At 40.4% G+C, this 25,138-nt stretch overlaps 1 protein-coding gene across 3 annotated transcripts in view; it reads left to right on the forward strand.

Moving 5' to 3' along the window:
* The window catches only part of LOC307169465 (stonustoxin subunit beta-like), a 47,783-nt gene that overhangs the window by 16,582 nt on the left and 6,063 nt on the right, over window positions 1–25,138 (forward strand). For 2 of the 3 annotated variants that reach the window (XM_079890126.1, XM_079890127.1), the window contains exons 2-5: window positions 5,624–5,736; window positions 5,846–5,942; window positions 8,249–8,341; window positions 9,688–11,412. In XM_079890126.1, the coding sequence (XP_079746252.1) occupies window positions 5,647–5,736; window positions 5,846–5,942; window positions 8,249–8,341; window positions 9,688–11,412 (2,005 nt within the window). In that variant the 5' untranslated portion in view covers window positions 5,624–5,646. Of the gene's footprint in view, window positions 1–1,525; window positions 3,567–5,623; window positions 5,737–5,845; window positions 5,943–8,248; window positions 8,342–9,687; window positions 11,413–25,138 lie in introns of those variants that run through there. The other variant, XM_079890125.1, reaches the window with a different exon arrangement.

Raw genomic sequence — 25,138 nt, forward strand, 5'->3', positions numbered from 1 at the left:
ATAACAACACAGCCTAAACCAATGAGAACGTGGGACAGCGATGGCGATACATAACAACAGAGCTTAAACCAATTAGAACGCAGGACAGTTTTGACAAAACATAACAACAGAGCCTAAACCAATGAGAACGCAGGACAGTGATGACAATCCATAACAACAGAGCGTAAACCAATGAGAATACAGGACAGTGATGACGATACATAACAACAGAGCGTAAACCAATGAGAATGCAGGACAGTGATGACGATACATAACAACACAGCCTAAACCAATGAGAATGCAGGACAGTGATGACGATTCATAACAACACAGCCTAAACCAATGAGAACGCAGGACAGTGATGACGATTCATAACAACAGAGCCTAAACCAATGAGAACGCGGGACAGTGATGACGATTCATAACAACAGAGCCTAAACCAATGAGAACGCGGGACAGTGATGACGATACATAACAACAGAGCGTAAACCAATGAGAATGCAGGACAGTGATGACGATACATAACAACACAGCCTAAACCAATGAGAATGCAGGACAGTGATGACGATACATAACAACACAGCCTAAACCAATGAGAACGCAGGACAGTGATGACGATTCATAACAACAGAGCCTAAACCAATGAGAACGCGGGACAGTGATGACGATACATAACAACAGAGCGTAAACCAATGAGAATGCAGGACAGTGATGACGATACATAACAACAGAGCGTAAACCAATGAGAATGCAGGACAGTGATGACGATACATAACAACACAGCCTAAACCAATGAGAACGCAGGACAGTGATGACGATACATAACAACACAGCCTAAACCAATGAGAACGCAGGACAGTGATGACGATTCATAACAACAGAGCCTAAACCAATGAGAGCGCGGGACAGTGATGACGATTCATAACAACAGAGCCTAAACCAATGAGAACGCGGGACAGTGATGACGATTCATAACAACACAGCCTAAACCAATGAGAACGCAGGACAGTGATGACGATTCATAACAACACAGCCTAAACCAATGAGAACGCGGGACAGTGATGACGATTCATAACAACATAGCCTAAACCAATGAGAACGCGGGACAGTTATGACAATCCATAACAACAGAGCCTAAACCAATGAGAACGCGGGACAGTGATGACGATTCATAACAACACAGCCTAAACCAATGAGAATGCAGGACAGTGATGACGATACATAACAACAGAGCCTAAACCAATGAGAACGCGGGACAGTTATGACAATCCATAACAACAGAGCGTAAACCAATGAGAATGCAGGACAGTGATGACGATTCATAACAACACAGCCTAAACCAATGAGAATGCAGGACAGTGATGACGATTCATAACAACCGAGCCTAAACCAATGAGAACGCGGGACAGTGATGACGATTCATAACAACATAGCCTAAACCAATGAGAACGCAGGACAGTGATGACGATACATAACAACAGAGCGTAAACCAATGAGAACGCGGGACAGTGATGACGATACATAACAACAGAGCTTAAACCAATGAGAATGCAGGACAGTGATGACGATTCATAACAACACAGCCTAAACCAATGAGAACGCAGGACAGTGATGACGATTCATAACAACAGAGCCTAAACCAATGAGAACGCGGGACAGTGATGACGATTCATAACAACAGAGCCTAAACCAATGAGAACGCGGGACAGTGATGACGATTCATAACAACACAGCCTAAACCAATGAGAACGCAGGACAGTGATGACGATTCATAACAACACAGCCTAAACCAATGAGAACGCGGGACAGTGATGACGATTCATAACAACACAGCCTAAACCAATGAGAACGCGGGACAGTGATGACGATTCATAACAACATAGCCTAAACCAATGAGAACGCGGGACAGTGATGACGATTCATAACAACACAGCCTAAACCAATGAGAACGCAGGACAGTGATGACGATTCATAACAACATAGCTTAAACCAATTAGAACGCAGGACAGTTTTGACAAAACATAACAACAGAGCCTAAACCAATGAGAACGCAGGACAGTGATGACAATCCATAACAACAGAGCGTAAACCAATGAGAATGCAGGACAGTGATGACGATACATAACAACAGAGCGTAAACCAATGAGAACGCAGGACAGTGATGACGATACATAACAACACAGCCTAAACCAATGAGAACGCGGGACAGTGATGACGATACATAACAACAGAGCTTAAACCAATGAGAATGCAGGACAGTGATGACGATTCATAACAACACAGCCTAAACCAATGAGAACGCAGGACAGTGATGACGATTCATAACAACAGAGCCTAAACCAATGAGAACGCGGGACAGTGATGACGATTCATAACAACAGAGCCTAAACCAATGAGAACGCGGGACAGTGATGACGATTCATAACAACACAGCCTAAACCAATGAGAACGCAGGACAGTGATGACGATTCATAACAACACAGCCTAAACCAATGAGAACGCGGGACAGTGATGACGATTCATAACAACATAGCCTAAACCAATGAGAACGCAGGACAGTGATGACGATTCATAACAACATAGCCTAAACCAATGAGAACGCAGGACAGTGATGACGATTCATAACAACACAGCCTAAACCAATGAGAACGTGGGACAGCGATGGCGATACATAACAACAGAGCTTAAACCAATTAGAACGCAGGACAGTTTTGACAAAACATAACAACAGAGCCTAAACCAATGAGAACGCAGGACAGTGATGACAATCCATAACAACAGAGCGTAAACCAATGAGAATGCAGGACAGTGATGACGATACATAACAACAGAGCGTAAACCAATGAGAACGCAGGACAGTGATGACGATACATAACAACAGAGCGTAAACCAATGAGAATGCAGGACAGTGATGACGATACATAACAACAGAGCCTAAACCAATGAGAACGCAGGACAGTGATGGCGATCCATAACAACAGAGCGTAAACCAATGAGAATGCAGGACAGTGATGACGATACATAACAACAGAGCGTAAACCAATGAGAACGCAGGACAGTGATGACGATACATAACAACAGAGCGTAAACCAATGAGAATGCAGGACAGTGATGACGATACATAACAACAGAGCGTAAACCAATGAGAACGCAGGACAGTGATGGCGATCCATAACAACAGAGCGTAAACCAATGAGAATGCAGGACAGTGATGGCGATACATAACAACAGAGCGTAAACCAAACCCCGGCGAACAAATGGCTTTGGGGGATGTAACACCGCCAGTCTGCGACTTTCTAAATTCCCCACGGATTTCAGGACTCGGCGGTGGCGTCGCAACTGTTTTTGAAAACTCTTTTAAATGCAGAATGCTATCTATGGACATGTATTCCAGTTTTGAGGCCAAGTTGTAAAAAATTGACATCTTGGATCCTGTTTTCTGTGTACTCGTCTACAGACCTCCCAAATTTAACAAGGATTTTATTCAACAATTTTCGGACTTCCTCTCTGGACTGGTGACTCGTGGTGATAGACTCCTCACTCTTGGGAATTTTATTATCCATGTATGCTGTCCATCAAAACTGCTGGTAAATTAATTTAGCTCACTCACTGAGTCACTAACCCTTGTACAGCACATCACTGATCCTACTCACAACAAGGGTCATACATTAGATCTGGTATTATTGTATGGTCTTTCTGTGTTCAATTTAGAGATTTTATATACTGGCATTTCTGACCATTATTCAATCATATTTGAGTCTGTGTCAACCTGCCCTCGCCCTACATACACTCAGCCTTTATGTAAAGCCCGGTCTATTCACTCGTCTACTGCCAATCTTTCTTCAGAATTATATTTAATGCATTTTTCAGATGGGTTAGGGTGAGGGTTAGGGTTAAGGTTAGGTGTCTCGTGTGCTCGGCCCGTTATGCCTCTTTATGGAGTTTCTTGTGTCGACTTCATGATCGTGTTTCATAAGCCCGTTCCCGGAGTGGAATGCACGTCTGTTAGATTCAGTTTATAACTTTATTTAGAGCTGGTGGTAATTGGTGATGGGTTTTTCACATGTTATTTAGTTTAGGATTAGTTAGGGTAGCAGTCAGAGGACCCGGAAGACTCACGGAGAACATTGTCTTTTGTTTTCGAAAGGGAGGTAGGCAAGTATTATTCCTCCGGTAGATATGTGGGTGCAGGGTAATCTTTTTGTTTGTTTTGTTACTTTCTTTTACCACCATGCTCTGCTTATGACAAATTATTCATTATTTAAATCATTTATAAATAAATAATTTATGCACCGTCACTGAATCTCTGTGGTCTTTATAAGTTATGATGTTCCATTTTAATTCATTTGATGGGCTCGTAACAGTCACCAATGAAAATTAAAAACAGCTTTATTTCAAAAACAGGTTGTGTAACATGAACATTGTTTAACAAATTAATAAAAGAGACAGGGTGTAGCTACATCACAGGTGGCTTGAAAGACATGGGTAATATGGTTTATCCATTTTGCAACACGAACTGAAGGTAAGCAACAGTAATTTGTGGCTAGTTTGATATCTACAGAACTTAAAGATCTCCCTCTTTTCGTTTTCTTTCTTGCTACATTAAAGATGAAATGGTGACACTTCTGTTTTCGCGCAGGCACAGTGAGGGAAAACACACTGAGTTTAGGGCAATCGGTTCGTAGCTCTGCTTCAGCTGTGCGATTTAGTCACGAGGAGCAACCAAAATGTCTGACATGCCAGAAATTCATCCGACCATCCGATTGCCGGTCAGGAGAGTTTTATCGCCTCTCGTATCCCCCCAAACACTGTGCGATTAACTACGCATGACAAAGCTGAAAATCGGCCCGACCCGAAAAAGAGTCGCACGAGTCAGATTTCGGCTCAAAATCGGACGAAGATTGCACAGTGTATGCAGTGACTGTGCCTTTTTGGTGAAGGGTCTGCAATTATGGAATAGTCTTCCTTTCCATGTGAGGTCATCTTCATCGCTAGCCATTTTTAAGTCTTCTTTAAAAACATATCTGTTTTCTTTGGCTTTGAATAGATCATGAAATGGGTTTTTGAAGCTGATATAATGTATGATGTTGTATTTAAAAAGAAAAAAGTTTATTCTTGCTTGATCTGTAAAGCACTTTGGGTCAACTTCGGTTGTATGCTATAAAAAATAAAGGTTGACTTGACTTGATCAGAGAAGGTTAGGAGAGGTTAGGAGGAGTCAGCAGGACTCATCAGTGGCATCTGGTCCCTGTAAAAAAACAACAACAACTGTGAACCTGCTGAAATCAGGAGCAAATAGGGCTGCACAGTTTAGGGGGGAAATCTGGTTACATTCTGGTTAAAATTGCGATTTGACATTCACATTGTGCCTACTTGTAGGGTTGCACTATTTCATTATTATAAAATTACAGTATTTAAAAATAAATATAATATAGTAATTAAAATAATAATAATAATTTTACCTTTATTTTATAAGAAAAATGCAGGCAGCCTATAACTATAAATAATTAGAAAGGAACACTTAAGAAACAACAAACAAAGAATGAGAACAAAGTGTGACAGGGGAAACTAAGCAGAATATGACCATGACACTAAACAAGACAAGGTCGTGACAGGCATCTCCTTCACATTGACATTCAAACAGGTCTCCTGGTTGACGATTCCAAGATGGCAGCACTTTTGACGTACCTGAAGCAGCCGAGCTGCATCTACTGTACATATCTATGGTTGGCGACCCTAGCTGTGGTGAATGCACAGGTAAGTGTGCAAGTGTAACCAGATGTATTTCATGAGATTAAGGATAAAAAACCTTTGTGGAAGTTTTTTTTTTTAACTTTTTTTTTTTTAACTATTCCTTCAAAAATAGGAAGTGTTACAACCCAAACCTGATGAACTTCAGATTTTAAATAAAGACAACAGAGGACTTCATTTCTTAGCAGACGAAGGAAATAAAAAACATCCAGGTAAGATTGAAATGTTGTTACAAAATGTGAATGTGCTATTTCACTGGACAGATTCAATATCATTTGAAGGAAAAATTGTCTCAGGTTACGAATATAACCTGGTTCCCTAAGAGGGGTTGAAATGACATTTCCATAGTGTCAACACCATGACAGCATCTAGTTCCCATTTCAGGGAACCAAGTTACATGCGTAACCGGAAACGTTCCCTTTCGGAACTCAACTCTGTCATGGCATTGACACTATGGGAATGTCATTACCAACGCTGCCACACTGAGGAAGATTGTCTGCTCAACAAGGCTGTGTAATACTGGCACAAACAACTGTTGAATGCAGACATGACTTGGTAAACCCTGAAGGACCTGTGACCCTGGGGTTGTGCCCATGTCCAGACTGTAAATCCTGTGTAATGTGTGCGGAGAGGGCCAGCCGGCTGCAGCACAAACCTTACGTCAGGGCCCACCCCTAGATAGAGCTATAGAAGATGCTACACTCCTTGTGGATTTCCAGAGGCAAAGCCATTACGAGAGCCTCATAGGACAGAGCAATAGCATCTATAATCCAATGGGAAAGGCACTGCTTGGTGACTGTGTTACTAAAGCAGACCAGAAAACAAGACAGGGGTAGCTGCAGGTCAGAGCACTGGGCGTGCAGAAAGGAGGTGTGTTTTGGAGGTGTGAATTGCTACAACAGAAACTAACCCTGCCGCACACCTTGGTCGACAGCTTTCGCGACCAATAATAGAGACCCTTCTACGCGCACCTACCATTCGGCATGCCCCAAACTTTCATAATGCTCATAACTCCAACCTGCAGATATCCACACTTGCAAAAGATTAGGAGAATGTACGCCACTGGCCCGACATAAATCCTAAGAGCCTGGATTGGTTATAGTAGATGCAGCCTCTCTGTTGCTATGGCGATTCATGCGGCGAAGGGAAGTACGACCTTGTTACAGGAGCTGGTTACAGGAGGTGTGCAAAATAGCTCTGATCATACCTGGGGCAAAGTCTACAGACAGGGCCTGCAGATCTCCTACTCTTTTGTCAATGCAAATAGTAGAGCCACCTTAAAAGTGAGAAGCCCCTCTGAGGCTGACTCTAAGGGCTCAAATGGAGCCTCTAATAAAAACATTTTTAAAAAAAACTTTCCAGGACCACAGAAAGATCCTACAAAGGAACTCTGCAATTTTAGGTCATACAATTTTCTTGTGGTGGGAGCTCTGGAAGTCAAAAGTGTCTCAAAATCCTCAGTTGAGAGATCAGAATCTATGAGCTGTTACCTTTCAGGGACAAGACCCAAAGTTTCCAAATCTTCAGCCAGAAAGTAAATTGCCCTCTGGAAGAGCAGTTTGGTTTCTGCCAAAAGCAGGAACTGCTGTGCTTGCCTGAATAGGAGGTGCAAGCACAGCTCGCTCTGGTGATTGATGTAAGACACTCTATTGTAAGTTGCTTTGGATAAAAGCGTCTTTTAAATGTGTACATGCAAATAAAGCATTTTATATGATATAATTATAGTTAAAGTTTAAAGTTTAAATCTGTATTTCCAAAGACCATTTTCTTTGCCATGCCATGTGCTTGCTATGGCTTCAGTGCTTGCTTGACCCCATATTACTGCTTGCATCTTTATTTTAAAATGGATTTCTTCAGTATTAACTCTTTCCCCACCATTGACGGAAATTTCCGGCATTTCGTGTTTTCACTGTTTTACAGTAGGGGGCACTATTATGTATCTTCTGAAAGAATACCGAATCTCCTGATCAAAACACAGGTGAAAAAGAAGCAGAAACATTCATTCATCAACATTAAATAGCGCATTAATCAAACTGCCTAATGTTACTGAATGAAAAGTCAACCCAGGACAAGCTATAGGACTGTGCAAGCTTTGAGGGTGTTGACTCAATCTACTCTATCCATCTATGTTTTGATCATCGTTCTGAATTAGATCTAGATGTAGTCTTTGACAAAAACTTTTTTTTGCTTTTTCAGCTTTTTGCTCAAATTGTTTCTTTTTTTAACTTAAAAAGGAAATGCATAGAGATAGAATAAAACCTTTTTGTTTTTTTAAAGCAGAGGGTGTGCTCTTTATTTTGAAATGTTGCATGTTTGAGATATTCACACAACAAAATATTCTGGGATCATGAAAATTTTGTGAAAATGATCAAAAATGCTGGCAGTGGCTAGCAACTTTTTTTTTAAATGCTGGCGGGTAAACAGTTAAACAGTATTCGTTACCATCAGATATAATTTTGTTAATATATGATAAATATTCTAAGTATAAATAATACCTTTTATTTGTTATTTACTGCAGCCCTGGCATCACAGACCATTGAAGTGGCAGCTCTAGGAAGACCTCTGTTTCCTGGTATGCTGTATGACTGCCGCAAGGATACCTTCATTCCAGGTGCTTTACAAACCTAAAATATATAAATAAATAAAAGTTTATTTTCCCCTCTTCATCAAATATTGCATCACTAATTACCAGTCCTTGTTTAACAACACTATAAAACCTGCATGTTTCTTCAACAGTAAATCACTTCCTCATACATCTATCTATAAATTACAGCAACGTCTGTCTGTCTGTCTGTCTGTCTGTGTGTGTGTGTGTGACCCTGTGTGTGTGTGTGTTATTCGCATATCTCTCGAACCGTTAGTCCGATGGATTTCAAACAGGTGTCTTGCTACAGGCACGAGTAAGTGCAGTGCCAAGTTTGACGTTGTTTGAATTAGAAATGCAAAAGATATTGTTAATATATATCGGTAAAAGAAGCACACACTTCACACTGAGTGAGCACAGCTGGCCCATCCCCCTCTCACACTGACACTGAGTGAGCACAGCTGGCCCCTCCCCCTCTCACACTGACACTGAGTGAGCACAACTGGCCACTCCCCCTCTCACACTGACACTGAGTGAGCACAGCTGGCCCCTCCCCCTCTCACACTGACACTGAGTGAGCACAACTGGCCACTCCCCCTCTCACACTGACACTGAGTGAGCACAACTGGCCACTCCCCCTCTCACACTGACACTGAGTGAGCACAGCTGGCCACTCCCCAGGACCAGAGACAGAGAGGGTCGTAGAAAGCAGTGGATCTTAAGTAGTGTTTTCTATGAGTTCACTGTGTAGCCTGCTCCCTGAATCGTGTAGTTAAACTTTCCACATTTATTGTATGTCATTATGTCAGTATCAGTATTTGTTTTCTACCATGCACAAATAAAAATGTCACTGAACCTTTGCTGTGTAATTGTAACAATGAGCACTCAAACACACCAAACTAACAATTACTAAAAACACACAAAAACTGATTTTGCACGGGCACTTTGCACTGCTCCCTGAATCGACGCACTTATTCATTTGTGGATGTTAACTGAATCTGTAAGTCAGCTATGCTGTTTACTTCTGAATATTATATTTCATTCTGCTGCGCTTAATGTTATCGCTACTGTGTAATAGTAGCCTATGCTATTCACCAGCTAAACATATCCTATTCAATGCGTTCACTGTCTCTTTCACAGACATCATTTGTAGTAGCCTATGCACAAACTGTTTGCTCAAGCATAGCGTTTTCTCGGAGTTCACTGTGTGCTTTCTATCATGCACAAATAAAAATGTCACTGAACTTTTGCTGTGTAATTGTAACAATGAGCACTCAAACACACCAAACCAACAATTACTAAAAACACACACAAAAACTGATTTTGCATGGCCATTTTGCACTAGTAACTCTAAAAGTAATTTCTCATTTCAGGTGTCACTCTGTGGGATAAGAAATCATTGAGAGAAGATTTGGACAGTCGTCCACAGCCCAGGACAGATGTGAAGTTCAGTAGCTCCGACTCTCTCTCTAGTAAGTCCAGTCTCCTGGATGTGAGTGCTTCCCTGAAGGCCAGCTTCTTGGCAGGGCTGGTGGAGGTGGGAGGATCTGCCAAGTTCCTGCGTGACACCAAATCCTCAAACCAACAGTCCAGAGTTACAATGTATTACAGTGAAACATCTAGATTCGAACAGCTCAATATGACTCAGCTGGGACAGATCACCTACCCTCAGGTCTTTGACCAGAAAACTGCAACTCATGTGATCACAGGTGTACTATACGGAGCTCAGGCCATCATGGTGTTTGATCGGACATTTACAGAAGAGGAAGACAAGCAGGAGATTGAGGGAGAACTGAATGTTATGGTCAAGAACATCCCTGGATTTTCCATTCAGGGACACGGAGCTGTAAATATGACAGATGCTCAAAAGAAAGTGGCTGAGAATATTGCCTGCACATTTCATGGTGACGTCCGCCTTGAGCAGAACCCCACCACTTACATGGAGGCCCTAGAGGTTTACAAGAAGCTCCCCACTATACTGAAGGACAATCCAGAGAGTGCAGTTCCAATAAAAGTCTGGCTCTATCCTCTTTCTCTACTGGATACAAAAGCTGCTCAGTTGGTTGGAGAAATTAGCACAAGTCTGGTTTCCAACACTAAAGATATAATAGAGGGGCTGGGAGAAGTACAGAGGACATGTAACGACCTCTCCAGAAAAACACTGGTAAATGTTTTCAAAGACATCAAAGAGAGGCTGCATTCGTTTCAGAGATCTCTTAGCACTTACGAAACGGTGCTCCTGAAAGCAGTGGCCAAGGTCTTGCCTGCTATACGAGGAGGAGAGATGGAGCAAAATTCATTGGAAGACATCCTGAAGATCCACTACAGCTCCCCCTTTAATGTTGACATGCTTAACCAGTGGTTAGATCATGCAAAGGATGAACTTGACCTCTTGAGTTCTCACAACAAGATGCTGGAGGGAATCAATACTGAAGACTCAAACAGTCTCAACACCCTCCTCTTTAATCCTGATATTGATGTTGTGGTGTGCTTGACCTTCACATCTCTGAAGTATGAAGACCCGTATCTTTCAGCCATGAAGAAGTTTGTGGAATCTGATGAGTTTAAAGGGCTAAATGTGGGAATGAAACCGCGTTCTAGCACGTTACCATCTATCAGAAAGTGGTTCACCGATACTGGTGTCATATCAAAGATGAGAGAGAACTTATCTCTTTTCAGACGTTTTTCAGAGGCTAATAAAGATGAAAAGAGATATCGATTCATTATTTCTGCCATCTCCGATCCCTCCAGTCCTGGCTCCTCTATCTATCTGTATGAAAAAGGGAAGCTGACAGACACACAGTTCCAGCCCGTGTCGAAGCCTCCTCCACCAGAAGTGATGAAGGTCCTGGAGCGCAGTGTGTCCCTGAAACTGCAGAAGTCCCCAACTGGAAAAACTGTGCAGTTCAGAGTGGAGTACCAGCCGGTGAAAGCAGATTCTGGCGCGGAGGAACAGTGGATTATCATAAACACCGCTGATGAAGTCTTTAATCTGACTGGATTGGAGTCTGGAAAGCAGTACTCGATCCGCTACAGGATAGTGGGTAAAGTGGGAGTGAGTGAAGCCAGTGACGCTATCGGCCCCATACAGTCTTCAGGTGCACTTTTTTTTTGCATTAATCTTTATCTTTTAAAAATATATATATTTCGCTTCATTCACAGTCAATGTTTGCATTGACAACCATATTTCCTACCATGTGTGGCTATAATTAAATGTGTAACATGTTGTAAAGTGTTTCCCACTTGACTGTATATATGAACGTATTATTTCCTTCGTTCATGTTGTTACAAATAGTCCTTAAAGACACAGAGTACAGATGTGGCCTTTAAAAACGCGCGTTTTCTCCCGCGGCATTCGGCAATTCGTCTCGCACAGTCTCGCAGAATTCTGCAAGTGCTTTCGGGGGGCGCTACTTACAAATTCCCTCAATGTGTTTCGCTTCACAGAATATCCACCAGGTGGCGCATAAAAACAACTTTACATTAGATTTTTCATTTTACTTCACATTATGTCATGATTGTGAGAAAACATCCACAGTAAAATATAAATTATAAATAATAATAGACACAAATATTTACAGTACTGTATTATACAGCCATTTGAAAATATTTGTAAATCCAAAAGGTTCATCAAAGTATTCTTAAGACGAGAAGGGGTATTGGACAACGTTTACGAATTTTTATATATGCTTTGCCATTGCTATGGTTTCCAGGAGATGAGTGCATGCAGAATATTTAACATTGCTTTTATTAAAACAGCAAAGTGACGTTCTTGCCAGCGCATAACTTTTTTTGTACAACTATTAAGATGATTGTGCGTGCAATGCGCATTTAAGTGCAACAGAGAATTTAGTGTGAGCATAATACACGTGACTCTGCCTGTAAAAACCCAGCATTATTTTTTATTTTATTTTTATACACAAAATCATCCTAACATAATGAAAGTCTTAAATAATGCGACTTACCCAGATTCTTAATTCCTGCAGATATTTATTGTGTGATTGTTCTTGTGAGATAATGTTGCAGCACAACGCGTTGCATTTATTTTGGGCGCATCTGATTGCCATTACAATTACATTATTAATAAATATTTTAATTAAACTGTCTATTTTTCCACGTTAGTCGCAGAATGTCCGGGGTTGGCTTGAGGTCTTGCCGACAGTTTGTAAATCTTTTAAATATTCATATTCACAAAATCCATATAAAGGGTGATCAAAAATGGCCAGATAAGAGGTATCTGATTGACAGTTTGACAGATGTTTTAAAAATTAATTACATCATTATGGGGAAGTGGTATTAAATATTTGGTAAAACATAATAGGTCTACAATTATTTTAATTACGCATTTTGTTCAGTTTTGTTTTTACAAAATGTTCCCTGTTTTTTATATAATTAATTTAACCTGAAATGTGCGTTATATCGCCTTTTGATAATTCTTTGTGTTGTCGAATTTTGACACAGTTTCATTGTTTGTTCATAATAATTTGATTCATAATTATGTCATTTTTTTCTAAAAGTAGCAATATTTTAAAGAGATAAAAAGACAGAGAAATGACAGAGAAATTACGTTAGTCTGGTCACAATTATGGCCAGATCAATTAATCTATTGCAGAAATACAAGACAAAGTGCATGAGAAAATTAGAAGTATGCAAAAGAGCACAGTTCAGATATTGTTAACTATTGAAGCAGGTTTTATACACGTTTCTGCTTTTTTTAAAATTGACCATTTAAAATTGTATTCGCCAACACATCAACACGTTTTGTGATTGATTTACGGATTTATTACAGAAACTTGTCAGAAGCAAAGATATTGTACTAGCATAAGCGTCGATTTCGGTGGGCACGGTGCGGTGTACCCACCAGATTTCGTCATGAGTCATTTTGTACCCACCACTTTTAACTTAAAGTCCATAATAATTTGACTTTTGTTTCGATTTTTTGACCGTTTTCAGTGGTTATGAGGAGCAATATGAGACAGAAATTTGGTAATCATTGTCTGACCCATTATAATATTCATTTTATTTTATTTTTCGTGTTCGCATTTATGAGGGAAAAAACAACGTGTCAGTTCTCTGTTACGGACGAGCGCCCTGAAAGCGCCACTAAAAGACTGCTTTAAAACTATCACAGAGACCTCAAACAGAACAGCTGCCTTTCTTTAAATTGAATTTCGTTTTGTATTAATTGTATCTTAATTTTAATCAATGTTTCATGAACCAATTGCCTGGATTTATAAGAAGTAAATATAGCAGACAATCACGACATTGGAGGCGCTGGCGAGTGAACTGGAGTTCGTCTCATAAATGAACCGAAACTCAGCGTATAATCACATTCACGGCGTATTTAGACACATTTAGACGCATTCATTACTTTTACTGGTTCTTTGTGGCAAGCTTTATGCGTGCGGTCGTGCGCTTGAGTGCGGCTATATAGTAGCCTAAACGCTCATTACTTAATACAAAGCATAAGCCTTTTCCTGCATGCAATCTAATCTACTAGCCTACAATGTCAGTTGGTTATATCAACATATGTCAAATTAAGTTACACGATATCAACTTATTTTTATAAGTTATAAACATTAATTTAAAATAACTTAAAGCGTGTATAGTAGATTTGCTTAAATAGCATTTAAACAAAGGAACTGCAAGGGATTAAAACCCCGCCCACACGCTGGTGAAAACTGGAAAAAACGGTTTTCTTTTGATTCCCTGAGAGGAGATCGATTAGCATTGGGGGTTGGCAAAGAATTAGCAGACCTGGGGGGTGGGTGGTTTGTAATTTCTTGACTCTGTGTCAATTGGTAGCAGCTAAAACAAGCAGCTAAAACAAAGACTGCAATTAATTACATTTTGGAACTAACTGCCTTCATGTCGTTTTATTTATACACTGTAAAAAAAAAAGTTTTTTTTTTTTTTTGTAAGTAAAGTTAGCATTAAATATGTTTTACAAATAAATGGTTTACAAACTCTTGGAGGTTTGTTACCATCATTCAGAAGAGTGGTGCTTGTGTTTTACGTGATTAAATCAGGAAGATTACATTGGTTTCTTTTCAGTGTAGGACAGTTTGTCAACAAAATGCAAAAATATAGTATATTTATAAACATTGCTAAAACAAAGAGTGAATAAGAATTAAAAAAGTAATGATGTTTTTTATGTTTATGCACTTTTAGTTTTGTTGCAATTTCACCAAAAGCTTATAATTAGGAAATACACACAACACGCTAAACTTATATTCTCTATATGTTAAAAATGTTGTAAAAAAAATACGTATTCTTATATAATAAGAATAACAATATGATAGCCTAAATTTATATTGCGCTCAAACTGATTTAGACATGGAAAGAGGAATTCTTCTCAACTACCACCAATAAAGTTTTAAAATTCTTCTTTAGAAAATATTATATTTTGATGTTTCTGCGCAAGTTCAGCAGACAGTGTGGTTCGGGTTTGTTCCGATCAGAGCTCGTGAGTGGAGAGCGCATTTCTGAATATTCCGCAGGGTCGCTCGCTAACCCAGATGTCCTGTTGCCTGGTTCGAAAATATGTGGAGTAAGGGCTGCTTCCAACTAAAAGTTTTAGTTGTTCATTTAAGTCATTCGTGGACAAATCTCCCCTTTATATTCATTTAATTACTACTTTAGCCTACAGGATAATGAGCGTTTACGTAATATAGCCGCACTCAAGCGCACGACCGCACGCATAAAGCTTGCCACAAAGAACCGGTAAAAGTAATGATTATGAATGCGTCTAAATGTGTCAAAATACGCTGTGAATGTGAATGTGCATTATACGCTGAGTTTCGGTTCATTTATGAGACGAACTCCAGTTCACTCGCCGGCGCCTCCAATGTCGTGATTGTCTGCTATATTTACTTCTTATAAATCCAGGCAATTGGTTCATGAAACATTGATTAAAATTAAGATATAATTAATACAAAACGAAATTCAATTTAAAGAAAGGCAGCTGTTCTGTTTGAGGTCTCTGTGATAGTTTTAAAGCAGTCTTTTAGTGGCGCTTTCAGGGCGCTCGTCTGTAACAGAGAACTGACACGTTGTTTTTTCCCTCATAAATGCGAACACGAAAAATAAAATAAAATGAATATTATAATGTTTTTTTGTTGGATCAGACAATGATTACCAAATTTCTCTCTCATATTGTTCCTCAACCACTGAAAACGGTTTAAAAAAATCGAACCAAAAGTCAAATTATTATGGACAGAAGTTAAAAGTGGTGGGTACACAATGACCCATGACGAGTCGTCCCCACCGAAATCGATAAAGGGAAACATGACAATATAAAAAGTACTGTACAGTAATGCAGAAAAGCGCATTACAACCATGTTAAAGCTATTTAAAACGTTCTGATGCAAAAAGGAACTAAATGTAAAATTAGATAAACTAGTTAATGATATTGCGCAAATGCTCTCGGTCTCTTCAAAGGTCTTCGCGAATTATTGTGTTAAGACTCAGTTATCATACATCACGTCTCTTCTACTGTAAGTACATAGAAAAAAAAAATGATGCGCGTTTGAGTCGGATTTTTATGAGTCGGATTTTTTATGAAGAATATGTGACTGTTTATGTAACTGGCAAAAGAAAACTTTGCCAACCAAACGCTTGCCAAAAAGCATGCATGTGCATGACATCAAAGTACTGCCAAAGCACCGAGAATCCCTGTCATGTTACTTCAATTTCATACAGTATGCTCAGCATGATGTCGAGCACACATACAGTATTGTCGTAAGTATGGCCACATGAAACACGACTGCCATCTACAGGTTTTAGTATTTCCTGCGTCCAACACCTAATCCCCCTTCTGCAGAATCCCGCAGAATTTCAGAAGTGCTCGTGGCATTCTTCTCTCTGAGACGCGCATTTTTAAAGGCCACATCTGTATATTATGTATTTGATGTCTAATGTAGGCTAGTGTACTTAATCATATGACATTCACAATAAACAATACAAAGCCTTGAACAAGTGACACGTACATTTCGCTGTATGAAAACCAATAGGACATTTAAATGCCTAATAAACTAGGGAATGAACTTCAGTGAAAAGAGGAGGCAAACGTACCCTGGTGCTATTTTACAGGTTTAGAAAACAATTCCGCCACTGACCAGGAGAAACCTCGTCTAAAGTTATTCATATGCTATTTAAGGGCGCATGCTTGTAGTAGTAGTAGTAGTAGTAGTAAAATCTTTATTTGTCCCTTTACATGGCAATTTAAGCAGCTTCAACCTCACAAACATATATAATATAGGCAGAAAATAGGCAGAAAAATAGGCATAAATCTAGCTTACACATTTACCCAAATTATCATACGCCTGTTTAAGCAAAGCTAATCTGGGTGTGTTTCTCCATCCTCAATGTCACTTCTCTGTGTTTTACGGCCCTGACGAGAACGCCGGTCTCCTCGGCTGTGAACCACTCCTGGCAAATCCGCCGTTATAATAGCAACATCGCCCGAGATCCGCCCACTAATCTACTTTTACATTACATTTATTCATTTAGCTGACGCTTTTATCCAAAGCGACTTACAATTGCTATATATATGTCAGAGGTCGCACGCCTCTGGAGCAACTAGGGGTTAAGTGTCTTGCTCAGGGACACATTGGTGTCTCACAGTGGATTCGAACCCGGGTCTCTCACACCAAAGGCATGTGTCTTATCCATTGCGCCACACCACCCCTATAACTACTTGCGATTCGCGCTTGCGTTTCAGATCATTAAAATAGAGCCCTAGGCATTTTAAATCAATTTTTGAAGGCAGATTAGCGCCATCTGTTGTAATTGCATGGTGTTACCTCAAGATGCCTGTATAGCTCTCTATGGAGAGGCTTAGTAGTTTTTGGACAGAATTAATTACTTTTAAGATGTGGATTTGAATGTGTTTTTTTTTTTTTTTTAAGAAATTCATTATTATAACTACAGCCAAACTTGAATACAGAGACATTTTGTTACACATAACATTAAAATGCAATAAAAATGTAACAAAAATAAACAGGAATGCTTTATCACAGCTTAATCCATCTGGATCTGATCTCATTTCAACCTCTTATTTCAGTCTTCTGACTCATTTTTGCTGTATGGTAGTAGCCCTAACAGTTCATTTGTGTGTAAAATTGTGTGTGTGTGTGTCTGTTTTTTCACCCCTTCATTGCTGAGCACTTTTTTTTTGCATCGTGGCCGATTTGTAGATTGTACAAATCGTACAAATGTGTTTTTGTAGATTTCACATTCATTTCCTATGGGCGGTCATTTTTGATCGAAGAGCACAAGTGTGACTACATTTTTATGACCACTTAGCCTGCTCGAACCATGCCCTCAATTTTTTTTGTGTGTTCACATTGCAAATGCCATGAAAGTCACCAAGTTTCGTACCATTCCGATGAAGCTGCGATTTAAAAAAAAAAAATTAAAACAGAAAATTTAACTAAAACAGACCAAAGAGCACCAGATGATATAGCTGACATAAAAATAAAATAAATAAATAAACAACAACAATCATACAACAAAACACACACACAGAAACAAATCAACTTAAAACACAAAAACTGTTGACTCTTAAAGGATTAGTTCACTTTAGTTTTGCTGATAATTTACTCACTCCGATGTCATCCAAGATATCCATGTCTTTCTTTCTTCAGTCGAAAAGAAATTAAGGTTTTGAGGAAAACATTCCAGGATTTTTCTTCATATAATGGACATACAATGGCAACCAACGGTTTGAAGGTCTCAATGCAGCTTCAAATTCTCGACACGATCCCAGTCGAGAAATAAGAGTCTTATCTAGCGAAACGATCAATCATTTTCTAAAAATAAAAAAATAAATTAATATATATATATATATATATATATATATATAATTTTTTTTTTTTTTTTTTTAGAAAATGACTGATCGTTTCGCTAGATAAGACTATTTCCCAGACTATTTATGTATGTGTGTGTATATACAGGCTTGGGAGGGTTACTTTAAAAATGTATTCCGTTACAGTTACAAATTACTTCATAAAAAAAGTATTCAGTAACGTAATCCAAGTACTATAATATGAAAATAATGTAACTGATTACTTTTGGATTACTTCAAGGTCACGTATATAAATAAAGTCAAGCAAGAAGAAATATTTTTTTTAAAACAACAACAACAAAAAAAACATTTATTTATTAAGAATTTGGTCCAGTGTACAATTATTTGCAAAATATACACACAGGCCTGAATATATTTATGTAAAGGGCTATACAGACATCTAGTGGCTAATGTATGGTATTACAAATACTTACATTTTTAACTAATTTTTAACTAAAAAAATAAAAAACATTTACATTTTTTACACAATATACATATTAGTTTATTTTAAAATAGGCCTGCATGTTGACTAAGAATAAGAATAAGAATCTTTATTGTCAATGTATATCAAGTATACAATGAAATTGCAATGCTCTACGGCCAGTGCATAGTAAATATAAAAATTGTTAAGACAATAAATAAATATATAAAAAATATAAGAAGACAGAATTTAAGAATATATAAGACAGAGACTACAGCTCACTCCATATTGTCCACATGTGTTATGAATTCAGTGATCTGATGGCCCAAGTATAAAAACTGTTTTTCAGTCTGTTGGTCCTGCACTTAATGCACCTGTACCTTCTGCCAGAGGGCAGGAGGTTGAGCAGGTGCTGACCTGGGTGTGAGGAGTCGGCAGTAATAGCCTTAGCTCTTCTGAGACACCGCATGTTGGCGATGTCTTCCAGTGAGGGTAGGCGACTGCCAGTGATGTATTGTGCCGTCCATATGACCCTCTGCAGGTTTTTCCTATCCGCCACTTTACAGTTGGCATACCAGGCTGTGATACCATATGACAGAACACTCTCGATAGTGCTGCGGTAAAAGGCCACTAACAGTTTCTCTTCTAGTTGGTTTCTTCTAAGTATCCTTAGAAAGTGGAGTAGTTGCCGAGCCTTTTTTACCACAGCAGAAGTGTTAGCAGACCAGGAGAGATCGTCGGTTATGTGTGTTCCTAGGAATTTATAAGACGAAACACGCTGAACACAATCCCCATTGATGATCAGTGGATCTGGTTCCCCCTTATTTTTCCTGAAGTCTATAACCATTTCTTTGGTTTTACTGGTGTTAAGCAGTAGGTTATGTTCAGAGCACCAGTCAACCAACCTGTTTACCTCGTCCCTGTATGCAGACTCATCCTCTCCGCTGATGAGACCGATGAGTGTAGTATCATCGGCAAATTTAATGATGGTATTTGAGGAGTGTATAGATGTACAGTCATACGTATACAGGGAATACAGAAAAGGACTCAGCACACAGCCCTGGGGAGAGCCTGTGCTGAGAGACAGGGTAGAGGAGCAGGTGGTGCCTACCTTAACCGTTTGAGGGCGGTCAGTCAAGAAGTTCTTAATCCAAGCACAAATGGAAGGGGGGATAGCGATGGTGGTCAGCTTATCCTCTAGGATATCAGGAACAATAGCCGCGTTTCCACTGTCGGGCCAGGGCCGGGCCGTGCTAGTGCGTGCCAGGGCCAGTCGCGTTTCCACTGTCACTTCCGGGGCTTGATCGGGGCTTGCTCAGGGCCAACGGCCAGGATTTCTGGCCCGTCGAATACCTTGGGCCAAAGCGGGCCAGCTCGGGCTAGAGGAGTGGTTACGAACAGAGGAGGAGTTCACCTTAGTCGGGAGACGGCAGCGCCGGATGATTCTGTCAGCATTAAAGACTTTTAAAATAATTTAACTCGCGTTCATGTTTGAATGCCTTCTGTTTGTGATGCAAAAGACTATGCGCGCTAACATTACCATAGTAAACATAGTAAACGCTTGAAGATACGCATAGTAAAAAAACAGTGAACGCTTGAAGAAATCAGACCAATCATAATTTTATCTGTCAGTAGCCTAAATTAGGTCTCGTCTCTTTATACCGGACTATCATAAAATAAAGCAACTTTTTTTTTTCGGGAGCTTCCTCTGTTTCTCTGACTGAAAATATCTGTATGGGAGTCGAGAGAGTGCTAAAGCTCCTCAGGTCGTATTTTTGGTGGCATATATTTGTAGAAATTATCATTCTTTCTAAATGTGATGTATTATGTCCTGTAACTACCAAATAAACAGAAACAGACGCGACTGAAGAAGTAAGCGTGTCCTCTTTCTTTTGTGAAATAGACCTAACGGTAATTTATTTCTGAGTGACTAATGTGCAGTTTTGACATAAATTCATTCATTATGATCAATGTATCACGTTTTATTGTAAACCTGAGGTAAAACATCGATGCTTGGGTTTTAAATATTCAAGTAAACAACAAAAATGCCAGCAAACGGCCGCTTTTATCATGTTTGTTTTCAACGCTGTTTCCAGTGATTTCTGATTAGTTTTCTGATAAAACTTCCATTTGTTGGTGAAATGATGGGTTAGTGTGACGTTGTTCCAGAGAGGCGTGTTACGGGCGTGTTTTAATGAAGCGCTGTGGAGCTTCTGGCCCGACAGTGGAAACGCAGGCCTAGTGCTTTTAGCCCGAGGCTATTAGCCCGGCACGGCCCGATTAAAGCCCTGGCTCGCACTGGCCCGACAGTGGAAACGCGGCTAGTGGTGTTAAATGCGGAGCTGTAATCTATAAACAGCCTTGACATAACTCCCTGGCTGCTCCAGGTGGCTAAGTGCTGTATATAGAGCTGTATTGATGGCATCCTCCGTCGATCTGTTTTCTCTGTATGCGAACTGATATGGATCTAAGTTTGGGGGAAGCCATGACTTGATGTGCTGCAAGATGAGCCTCTCAAAGCATTTCATAACGACTGATGTTAAAGCGATAGGTCTATAGTCATTTAGACACTTTGGAACCGAGGACTTTGGAACAGGTATGATGGTAGATGACTTCAGGCACTGAGGGATGGTAGCCTGTGACAGTGAAAGGTTGAACAGCCTAGTCAAAACTCCCACTAGCTGGTCGGCACAGGCAAAGAGTACTTTACCAAGTACCCCATCCGGACCAGCTGCTTTATTTGTGTTCACAGTCTTCAACACCTGCCTCACCTGATGCTCCTGGAGCGTGAGTGAGCTGTAACTGAAGGTCTGTGGTGAACGCGCTGCTGTGTGTGGTGCCTCACTCTCGAAGCGGGAAAAGAAAATATTCAATTCCTCAGCCAGTGATACATCGGTGATGGTAGCGACAGGTGAGGGTCCTTTGTAGTTGGTAATGCTCTGTAGCCCCTGCCACACCATCCTTGAGTTATTATTGGCGAGATGTTCTTCCACTTTCCTTTTGTAGGCTGACTTAGCAGCTTTAATGCCTCTCCGCAGCTCTGCCCTCGCCAACCTGTACTGTTCTTTATCACCCATTTTGAAATCATAGTTACGGTTTCTCAGGAGTGTCCGGACGTTCGAGGTCATCCAATGTTTTTGGTTAGGATAAGTCCGGATGCGCTTCTCCACTGTGACATTATCAGTACAGCTTTTTATGTAAAACAGTACAGTCTCTGTGCCCTCCTGTAAATCGAGTTGCTCAAATATGCTCCACTCTGTACGCTCAAAGCAATCTTGGAGCTGAGAGAGTGCTCCATCAGGCCAGGTTTGAACGTTCTTTATGGCAGGTTTTGATTTTCTCCTAAGGGGAGTGTATGCAGGGACCAGGAACAGTGAAAGATGGTCCGACATGCCCAAGTGTGGGAGGGGTACTGTCCTGAAGGCTTGCTTCAAGTTGGAATAGACGTGATCAAGTATGTTATTCCCCCTGGTTGAGCACCGTACATACTAGGGATGTCCCGATCAGGTTTTTTTACCCTCGAGTCCGAGTCCGAGTCATTTGATTTTGAGTATCTGCCGATACCGAGTCCCGATCCGATACTTAATAATACATAAAAAAAGAATAAAGAAGAGCGAAAAAACAGATCCAGGATGTTCCTTATTTTTTATTTAATTCACCTTATTTTAACATTCAACAACTCTGTTAACAAACAGAGCACTTCTGTGAGGTAGCTTGAACAATCAAGTAATACATAAATTCTTCACTTTTGGACTTTAGTGCAACAGTAAATATAAAAAAAGTCTAATATATAAACAAATAGCACCTCAACTTAAAATACCCGGCAGGCATGTAAACAAATAAAAAATAAAAGTGCTGCAGTGTTTGCAAAGCCAGTAATGTGCTTTTAGGAACTACACTCCTAACTCTTACGCCGGTTTCACACTGCACTGTTAGCAGAGCGTGCAGCGCGTATTTTTTTTCGCCGCCCATGTTACCAGATTAAACCAGGCTTTAGAGCATTCACACCGCGCGCAGAGGCGGCGCGGCAGTGCGTAGTAGAGCAGAGCAGCAGTGCCGCGATCGTTTCGGCGCCGAGTCTATTTTTGCTGCGCCGCTTTTGCTGAATTAAAGTGACAATACATTGATCATGGCCAAAATACACCGCAGTTTTATCCAAAAAGTGCATTGATGATATCTAATGTGTTTTAAACAGTCAATCAAATGACCAACAGCAATTTAAAAAGAAAACAAATGTCCAAAAACAAACTTGTTGCCATAACAATAAAATCAAAGATGAAACAAAAGTTATATAAATGAAATTATTAATAAAATAAGCTTCTTGACAAGTCTTTTCTCTTAAATGTATTTGAAAACGAAAAAAAGCAATGCCAACTTATCCATTATGGAGTACTCTGTCTGTAGCCTACACAACCCGCGGTTCAGCCGCGCGTGACAAAGTGTGAAAGCAAAACGCGCGTGTCCTGCTCCTGCTCACCATACGCACTGCTCCTGCGCTGCTTACTAACGCGTGCAGTGTGAAACCGGCGTAACTCTGTGCCACCGCATAAATATTGATGTGTTAAAAAATAATGAGAATATATATATCCGAGTCCTGATCGGGAGGTAACGTCCGATTCCGATCGAGTCTGAAAACACGTGATCGGGCCCGATTTCCGATCATGTGATCGGATCGGGACATCCCTAGTACATACTGAACAAAGTTAGGAAGCACAGACTTGAGGCAGGCTTGATTGAAGTCCCCTGCCACAATGAAAGCTCCCTCTGAATGAGCCTGCATTTGTTTATTTATAATGATATATAGCTGAGAGAGCGCTGTGCTAACATTAGCATTAGGTGGAATGTACACGGCAGCTATAATCACTGTTGTGAGCTCTCTGGGCATGTAAAAAGGTCTACATTGTACAGTCATTACTTCTAAGTCCGGTGTGCACTGTGTATGTATGACTCTGCTACTAGTACACCAATCCAAATGAACATAGATACAAAGCCCCCCTCCTTTGCTCTTACCGGAGCTTATTGTCCTGTCAAATCGGTGCATGCAGCGGCTGGTTAGCTGAACGGCCGAGTCCGGGATGAGCGGGTGAAGCCAGGTTTCCGTGACAATCATCACACTGCAGTTCCTGATATTTTGGTTGTCTGCTGTTAGTAACTCCAGTTCGTCAGTTTTATTGACGATAGACCTGGCGTTTGTAAGGAAGATGTTTGGCAGTGGGGGTTTGAAGGGCTGTTTCCTTAGTCGAACTAATAGACCGCCCCTGCAGCCTCGCTTCTGCCTCCGCTCTCTGCGCCGCCTCCGCCGTCTCACAGACCCGACAACAATCCAGGGTGAGCCCGGCGATCTCGCTATACCCAGCGGAGTGTTGTGACGCCGCTGGAACTCCAATGTGATATCAACCCGAGATGAGAATCCCACTTTTCTCAGCATCGCTAGGGTGTAGGAATGTTTTATCTCTCTCATATTCCCTCTTACACACATAAACAACCATAGCATTACAAAAACAAAACACTGAAACCGAGAGCTAAAAGCCGCTGCGTCTGCGCGCGCCGCCATCTTACACTTAGACTAAAGCCGTGATCTTTCTTAATTTGCCTGACTGAACTTGGGGCGTTGGCAGTGGGAGTTCCCCTACGTTACCTAGACAGCGAACATCCCGTTACGTGAGAAAAGATTAAGAAAGGACATTTTGGGTACTAAAAAAGCTACTCTCCTAATTTCTACAAAATAGCAGCGGAATTTCCATGAATTAAAAGCGATTTTACCCGCGGGCAGCATCGTTTCTACTAGCAGCAGTGATTCAATCTGCGTCTGAGGAGATTGTAGACAGCTGTTATTTGCACATGCACCAGCGCGTGGCACAAGTGAGTCATTACTGGCAACAGAACCAGGAACTACTGTATAAACAAGCAGCGCTTAATATAGTGTTATTATGCCAAAATACTGATTTATTTAGTTTTAAATGAAACCATTGTAATCCTGAAAATATTCCCCCTTTTTTCAAAATGTAACTATAATCTGATTACTACGTTTTTTGACGTAACTGTAACGGATTACAGTTACTGGATTTTTGTATCCTGATTACATAACGCCGTTACATGTATTCCGTTACTCTCCAACCCTGTGTATATATGTATTACATATAGGACAACAAGTATTTACAATATTTACACATGCACATAAGTATTCAGTTCAAAGTTATTAATGAGCATACAACAATCTCAGAATTCTCTCAATCATAAAAAGGTGCTTGAAGCCGCAGCAGTTCAAAACACACAGCCCTCGAGACAGGCAGAGTCCAAGAAGTCCATGATGGAGCAGTTCATAAGATCAGTACCAATGTGTAGATTTGTAAAATGTCCAAGGTGTGTGAAAATGTCTCAGAGTGTGTGTGCGCAAGTGTCAAAATTAGCAGCTGCAGTGCTTCCTACCCATTGGCGTCGGAAGAAAAAAAAAAGTAGGTGGGTCCTCCCCCAGAAAAATTTTACTGGAGTAAATACCATTTCATTCTGGTGCCTTTTAATTAAACAAGTAAACTAAACTCCACTTAACGTCGGG

The sequence above is a fragment of the Squalius cephalus genome (genome assembly GCF_949319135.1).
Source record: "Squalius cephalus genome assembly, chromosome: 1".
Lineage (NCBI taxonomy): Eukaryota > Metazoa > Chordata > Actinopteri > Cypriniformes > Leuciscidae > Squalius > Squalius cephalus.